The 7849-nt window shown below is 51.5% G+C and overlaps 1 protein-coding gene across 2 annotated transcripts; it reads right to left on the reverse strand.

The window, feature by feature from the left end:
- Positions 1 to 1296: 1296 nt before the first annotated feature.
- DMAC2 (distal membrane arm assembly complex 2) lies at positions 1297 to 7134 on the reverse strand. 2 transcript variants are annotated; one of them, XM_006102643.3, is made up of 6 exons: positions 7091 to 7134; positions 5550 to 5746; positions 4265 to 4345; positions 3170 to 3306; positions 2903 to 3065; positions 1297 to 2452 (listed from the first exon to the last, which is right to left on the reverse strand). In XM_006102643.3, the coding sequence occupies exons 1-6, from the start codon at positions 7106 to 7108 to the stop codon at positions 2275 to 2277; spliced, it is 774 nt and encodes a 257-aa protein (XP_006102705.1). In that variant the 5' UTR covers positions 7109 to 7134; the 3' UTR covers positions 1297 to 2274. The 2 variants fall into 2 exon arrangements, with proteins under 2 accessions (XP_006102705.1, XP_006102706.1); XM_006102644.3 differs by lacking the exon at positions 4265 to 4345.
- Positions 7135 to 7849: the final 715 nt, after the last annotated feature.

Genomic DNA, 7849 nt, shown 5'->3' on the forward strand with positions numbered 1-7849 from the left:
TCCAAGCCCCCTGAGCTCTCCTGGCTCAGCTAGCTATTCCCAGGGGGTGCAGAGGTTCTCCACAGGGGAGACACTATCCCTTCTGGGAGTGTTTTTGGAAATCTCGGAGGATACAATTTTTATTGCTTTGTGCATCAATCTGGGTCCAATCAGGAGGGAAAGCACAGCAATGGGAACAGGGAAAGTTGAGTGTCAAGAGGTGCCTTCTATGGAACAGAGCTGGGGGGAGGGGTGGGGGGTGTGTGGCGGAGGCCAGCAGGTAGAAGTGCAGGTCAACCATGATCAACCCAACATCCCTGCCTCCCTAAGCCTTTGGATCCCTTCTGACTTCTTTGCCTCATTAACTGTAGGCCAGTGTTGAATCCAAGTCCAAGTCACCCAACCAAGACAGCTGTTAGAACCACCCCCAGCTGCACAAGCTAACCCACTAAATTCAGAATCTCCAGTAAGTACCCTTGTACCAGTGACTTGCCCACCCTCACTGTTACACCCTTAGAATCCACTCCTGCATGGGTCCCCCAGGTTCTGACTGTACAAGTACTTTAGTGTGTAAGCTGTTGCTCCTGGGTCATAGTGAGCACCTGGCCCCTGGGGCTTGCTGAGATTTGGCCCCGGGTATTTATGGGTGTAGTGACAGCAGGTGCTTGTGATGACTCTTGAGAAGGGACACTCTCAAGGCTTCTTCCCCATTACATCCCGGGGGTTTCAAGCACAGGAAGACTGGTGGTCTCCTCAGATGCTGCGAAGGAGGCTCAGAGTGAGGTGGGGTTTCAAGATCGTGTTTCTTCTGGTCCAACCAGACAACCGCATTCGAAATTTCAAGATCTCACTGTTTACCAGTCAGCACCCTCACTTTCACATGAGGAGACTGGAATTCAACCATCATCAACCTGCAGACTTAAATGCTGTGTCGTATTCTCAGTACTGTCAGCCCTGTAGCTACGAGAACTAACTAGGGGGCTGTCACAGAAGTGCTCAGTCCTCAGAGTGGTTTGAGCTGAGGGGGCAGACCCGAGCTCGTCCTTGTCTGTCTGTAGGCACTCAAGGGCACTGCAGAGAGTCTGCCCAATGCCTATCTTTAGAATAGTCATCACTGCCACAGCAGTCAGGCGTTGCAGCCAGAGGGGCTCCTGAGGCTCGTGCTTCAGCTGCACCTCATCACAATAAACCCGTGACGGCCTGACTGACTGCGTGCCACGGACTTCAGTCCATCTCTGTGAGCCTATCTCCTGGAACACTCTGCATACCAGTGCTGTACCAGTTTGGAGCCAACCAGGAAAGGGGAAAAAACCCCAGTAATCTGAACAGGGAACGTTTAATATAATTATTGACTTCAACACCGAATTGAAGTGACGCAGGATTCACTGGTAAGGTGCCTTGGAATTTACTGGAAATCACCTCTGGGGTGTGGTGGAGTCATTCCCAGGAGGTAGCCCAGTGAAAGTATGCCTCTAGGAAACTGCCAGGTGGGGCAGGGTGGGGTTTCAGGGGAGGCTGCTTACCCCCCCCCCCCCCCCCCCCCCCCCCCCCCAATGGAGAAGCCACCAGAGAGCTAGCGAGGCAGGAGCCTGCACACCTGAACAGGAACCAGGAAGCAATAGCCTTGCTTCCTGCAAAGTCTCTCGAGCGCCTCCTACTGACAAGGCTTACGCCAGTTAACAAAGGCAAAATATTTCAAAGTCCCAGATCAGTTTTCACAGTGCAGATAAAAAGTTGAATCTGCAGCTAAGACAATCAATAAGCCGGAACACCATAGGACTTGGGATGCTATTGGTATTTAGTGAGCGTGGGCAAGGGATGCTGTACCCTGTGGTGAGCTGACTAGTCCCACATGGAACAACCATCCCTTTGGAATGCCAGGAGCACCCCCTATATCAGTAGGGAAACAGCACACCTAAATGAGGTTAATTTGAGAAGTCTCCACACAATAGTGGGCAAAGAGGAGGCCACAAGAGAGAATGCAGCTCCCTGGGGTTACTTGCAGCCGAGAGTCCTTACCTGCCCCAGGCCTGGCCAGGCAGGAAGTTACTAGAACTAGAAGTGTGTGGGAAGGGCTGCCTGACAGGATGACAGGAGCTGTGATCTTCAGTCCAGAGTGTAGCCAGTCCATGAGGTGGGGACCACATGCTCTCCTTCCCCTGACCTGCCAGTGCCACATCCCTCGTCCCACCCCAACCCCCACAATGAGTGCACCCAACTGGAAGCCAGAAGTAGAACTGTCAGAGACTCAACACAGCCCGGCTGAGATCCACCTGGATGGGGAGGGGGCTGTGACTAGGCAGGGATGGGGCTGGCTGTGTCCCGAGACTGCTGTTCCGGCCCCAACTTCAGGCCCCGGGCCCACTCAGCCCCCAGAACCTCACACCTGGGCAGCATCTCCTCCACCAAGATCTGAGTGAGGCCTGGGTTGGACACAGCAGGGAGGTCTGAGATGTCCAGCCTGCGGAGGTTCCTGAGGAAGCAAGAAGGGGAAAGGCCCGCATAAGGACAGCATCTGTGAGAGAGTGTATGGAGGGGGTGCAATGGCCCCCATTCAACCCCTAGCTTCTTAAAATAAACATCTTTAACTGTCTAGAGAATGCCCAAATCCACAAATCCACTGTGTTAATTACAAATAGACACCTCTGGCTCCTATGGTTCTACAACAGTGTAAATGTCATGGAGTTTTCATTAAAACCAAAAGAAAAACTAGGGAATCCTTTAATTCCCCCCAGAGACTCACTGCCACTGCTCATCTGTGCTTACCCACCACAGACACTAGGTTTGTCATGGAGGCAGGGAGACAGGGAACTGCCTGACACTGCTCCCTCCCCACTTTCCCATATGTGAGCTGGGTGGGAGCCCCTGTCCTGGCTCGGGGGAGGGGGGGCGTTGGGGGGGGTCGGCTGAGCTGAGGTCTTACTGGAGGTGGTGGAGGCAGGCGAGGCCCCTTTCGGAGATTCGGGGGCAACCAGCCAGCGAGAGCTCCTGCAATGAACTGGCCAGCTGATGGAGGCGGCTGAGACACCAGTCATCCACATGGGGACAGCGCTGCAGCAACAGGGATTGCAGCTCCTTCAGGGCCACTGCAGGAGGGAGAGGGCAGAAGGCACTGAGAACCCCTCTGGAGCCCACCACCAAAGGGAAAATGCAGAGCCCCGCCCATCTCTACCCCACCCACCCCACTCACAGAGGTTGTCCAGGCCTTCGTAGTTGATGGCACAGTCACTGGCATCCACCGCCTCTATAGGTACCGCCTGGAAACTCAACAACTGGAGAGGGGAGTAGCCATGCTCAGTGGACCGAATCCACTCTTTGCCCTGGAATCTGGAAAGGAGGTTCCAGGTGGGTACCCCACTTATCCCCAAGCCTCCAGCCTCCTGAGACCACTACCCAGCCCGTATAATACAATGATGGTACTGTGTCTGCTCTTGTTCTAAGGGGTATACACGTCTGGTCTCATTGGATCCCATGATGATCCTATCAAATATGGAATGTTTGGCCAGTTTTATGTACCTAGAAGCTGAGGGCTGGAGACATTACTGATAACATAAAAGAGCTACAATGTAAGAACCTTTCTAGATGGGCAAAAGTTGAGACATTTTCAGATACGTAAACCATTTCTAAGGAAGGTGTTGGGGGAAATGCACAAACCAAGTAAAAATTTTAATTAGAACGATGAGAAGTAGATAAAGCCTACATGAATTTTGCTTTTCAAGCAAGAAGAAAAGAAAAGGGCCCTAACCGGTTTGGCTCAACTGGATAGAGCGTCGGCCTGGGGACTGAAGGGTCCCAGGTTTGATTCCGGTCAAGGGCATGTACCTTGGTTGCGGGCACATCCCAGTAGGGAGTGTGCAGGAGGCAGCTGATCGATGTTTCTCTCTCATTGATGTTTCTAACTCCCTCTTCCTTCCTCTCTGTAAAAAAATCATTAAAATATATTACAAAAAAAAAAAAAAGGTGGTGGGGGGAATCTCCCAAAGGTTGGAGGAGGAAGAAGGAAGAGGAGAGAAAAGAAACTAGTGTTTATTGAACACATGTGCCATGCATTTACATTGCAAAATGTGTTTATAGGTTAGCTACAACTACCATTCCATGTTACAAATGACAAAATGGAAGCTTGGGACCAAGCCCCAAGCCCCAAGCCAGTAGGGGCAGAGGCAGGGGCGGGGGGGGGACGGGGACGGGACACTCACGGGGAAGCCTGCCTGACTGAAGAGCCTGAGGCTTAGAGAGCCCATCGTTGGCCTCCCCCACCCCCGTTTTGACACCTTTGCTGTCATACTTGACTGCTCCTCCCTGCTTCAGGACAAAATAGGCTCCTGCGATGTATGGCCCGTATCGTTTCTTGATGCCGGTGGAGGATCTGCCGAGAGAACAGTAGCTGAGGGTGAGGCCTGGGAGCACTGCACCCCTCACCATGCCCGTGCTGCTGACACGGTCAGAGTCCACAGTATCAGGACGGACGGGCACACAGAGTCAGGCTGCAAATATTTACTGAGTGCCTATTAAATGCTGGGCACAGGGGGGCAGTGGTGACCAAGGCAGATAACTGTCCCTGCCCTTCTGAAGTTAATTTACAGGGAGAAGCAGTAATAAACCAGGAGAGCGAGTTGCAGGCAGTATCAATTCCAGGAGGAAAGTAGAACACAGGGACTGACTAGGAGTGGCTTGGGTCAGGGGTGGGGATGGAGAAGGCTAATGTAGTTTGGCTGATAAGAAATGCTTCTTGGAGGTGGTGAAACTTGTGCAGAGATCTGAGCGGCAGGAAGGAATGCAGAGGTCAAGGCATGAGGCTGCCAGGCCAAGGGAACAGCTAGTGCAAGGCCCAGCAGCTCAAATTAGGACAGCTGAACAAACAGCAATAAAGACACCATGTTGCAGGGGCGAAGAGTCCCTGGTAGGCATCTCAAAGCTCAGTAGGTACCAGGTTTTGGGCTTTCGAGTTTGGCTTTCATTCTAGTTGCAATTGGAAACCATTTCAGGGTTTCAAGCAAAATGGTAATGTTCTCTATTTTACTTTCTAAAAAGTCCTTTGGCTGCTTTGTAACCTATAAATAGACTGTAGGGGCAAACAGTGACCAGCTAGATTACTGCAGTAACCCAACCATAAAATGAAGAGTCTCTGCTCTGGCTACAAACAGTGAAGGAGGTGAGAACTGGTCAAATTTGAGATATTCTAGTATTTTACTGACCGACTGGATGTAGAGGGCAGAGAAACAGAGGAATCAGATGACTCCTTAGAATTTGGCCTGAACAACGGGGTGGGCAGTGGTGCTGTTTACTGGGATGGGGAAGGCTTGGAGGTAAGCAGACCTTTTAGGGGGAAATCAAGCGTTTGTTGTTAACCACGTTAGGTCTGAGGAGCCGGCTAGACCAAGAGGAGATGATGGGCAGCAAGTTGCCTACATGAACTGGAGTCCTTGGAAAGGGTATGAGCCATAGATGAAGACAGAAGTCGGCATGGCTAGTACTGGAAGCCACAGGACCACCTAGGAGTGGCAAGGGCAGGGTCTGGATTCTGACCAGTGAGGCAGAGCAGTAGGGTCTTGCAGGCCAGGGGTTCTCACCGATTTTCCTTGTGCACCTTTGACACCTGCTTTTGGAACAGGTACCCCCTCAAGGCCTCCACATCATAGAAGCGGTCAGTCAGGAATTGGAGCAGCATCCTTCCCTTCCTCTGATTGCCCTCTGGGGTCACTGCACTGCTCAGACCACGGATACCGCTGGTACCCAAATTCCATATGGGGGCCACCAGGTGCAGGGACTGGGGAGGAAGAGAGGAGAGGCTGAGCCTGGAGAGCCTCCTGTGAGACCGAGCTGCACCCCTCTGTTCTGTTCTTGGTTTATGAACACCCCCCCCGCCCCCCCACACACAATGTTCCTGATTCACTAAATTCTTTCAGAATCTCCAAATTCCGCATTTTGGACTCCCAGATTTCCCTCCATGTTTTCCCCAAGTTCTTCCTCTTAACCCTAAATAGTCTCTGATTTAACCAAACATTCTTGGTTTTCCCAAATTCTCTATTTCCCCCTCAAATGCTTATTTTCTCTCAAAACCTCCATTATCTGACCTGTTAATTTCCCACAATTTCTTCCCTTAATTTTACCCAATTTTCCCTGGAGTATTCCTGAATAACCAAATTCTTTCCCCCAAATATAATCTTAATTTGTTTAGTTTGTTTCCAAACCACCCTCAAAGTCTTCCTTCAACTTCTCTTCAAAGTCTTCTCTTAGCCTGCCCCCAATTTTTCTTTTTGCTTTAACCAACTTCTCATTTCCCCCCAAAACTTGCCCAAATCTTTATTTTCCCTCAAAATTCCTCATAAGCTCCCAACCTCTTATTTTAATTTTCTCTAACTTCATTGCCGCTTTTACCCAATTCTTTCCAAATTTTCTCCACAAATACTGAAAAATTTCCCCTTAATCCCCCAACGTATTTTCCTTGGAACACCCAAATTTACCACTTGGTTCCCCCATCCCATCAACATCCCTTTGGTTTTCCATCAAAATTCCTAACTGTCCTAAGTTTCCCTTACTGGCTTTCTGTGGAGTCCTACCCTTCCAAACCCCTTTCCTTTCACTCTCTTTTTTTTGTTTGTTAATCCTCACCCGAGGATATTTCCCCCCATTGTTTTAGAAAGAGTGGAAGGGAGGTAGAGACTGGTTGCCTCCCTCAGGGTATCGAGCCAGCAACCCAGATTCGCGCCCCTGTGAGAACCGAACCCGCGACCCTTCGGTGGGTGGGGAAACGCGCTACTTTATCCACTGAGCTACCGGCCAAGGCACAAGACCCAATCTCGCCGGCCCATCGTCCCACATCCCTGCCTCTGATTGGCTGGGTGCGCCCATCGGAACGCATTCTCTGCTCCTTTATTGGTTTCTTTCAGCCAGTCCCCGCCCCCTCTTCTCGCTGAAGCTCCCCAGCAGCCTGCGACCCACAGCGTCCTTCCGGGCCCCCAGCAGCCCCGTCTCCACTGCCAGCGCGAGGCCTGGCCGGGGTCCTCCTGCTGCCCCGCGCCCCTCGCTGCCTGGGCGCCGGCAGAGGCCCTGAAGGCAGAGGCAGCCGAGCGGACTTCAATTTGGGGGTTCTAGGAACCCCGAGACCTACCGCCCTGGGCGCCGCCATCTTGTTGAGATTATGTAACCGGAAGGGGCCGGTCCTTTCTTGTTCCACCCACCTGGCTCTGTCATCTTTTTTTATGGATGCGTTCTCCTCTTAAAGGCACACGCATTTTTTACTCGGGTTGAGAGATTGCCCTGCGTGCCCTCTCTGTAGACTTTATAATGGGACCCTCTCCGCTTTCCCGAGGGGAGGGTGGGCAGTGCTTCCTGTCAGAGCACCTTCCTTCCAGTGATTGCAGCCTCGGTTCCCTGAGCTCCCTCTTCTCCAGCTCTCACCCGCTACCTCCTTGCAAGGATGTACCTCAAAAGCTGACCAGCATTCTTTTTCCTGGGAGGGGAAGAGGTCGGAGTGGGTGGTGAGGTTAGACTTCAGGTAAGAGGAGGAGGTGAGATCTCAAGATTAGTATTGTGATGTGTTTGATCTCAGTTTGGAGCTCAGAGTGAAGCTTCAATGTGAAGACTTGTGGATAGAATTATCCATCCATCCATCCATCCATCCATTCATTCATTCCACAAATATTTACTGAGCAAGTACCATGGGGCAGGCACTGCCCTGGGTGCTGAGGTTACCGTGGTGAACAGGACAGACCCAGCCCCTTTCTCAGGGAGTCGACATTCCAGGCAAGGAGAGGATGGATAAGAGACATGAATAAGCAGCATACTTTCAGCTAATATTTGATAAGAGGCAAATAAACACAGGTCATATAATAGGGAGTGACCGTGGTATAGGGCCATCAGAAGAGGT

Source organism: Myotis lucifugus, unplaced genomic scaffold (genome assembly GCF_000147115.1).
Source record: "Myotis lucifugus unplaced genomic scaffold, Myoluc2.0 scaffold_421, whole genome shotgun sequence".
Classification (NCBI taxonomy): Eukaryota; Metazoa; Chordata; class Mammalia; order Chiroptera; family Vespertilionidae; genus Myotis; species Myotis lucifugus.

Bases quoted from the DNA above. Each gene is read 5' to 3' on its own strand.
- DMAC2 (XM_006102643.3), bottom strand. The intron at 3,307-4,264 runs GTATGACAGCAA...CCTCCTTTCCAG, and splicing joins AAGCAGGGAGGAGCAGTCAA to ATTCCAGGGCAAAGAGTGGA. The intron at 3,066-3,169 runs GTGAGTGGGGTG...TCCCTCCTGCAG, and splicing joins CGAAGGCCTGGACAACCTCT to TGGCCCTGAAGGAGCTGCAA.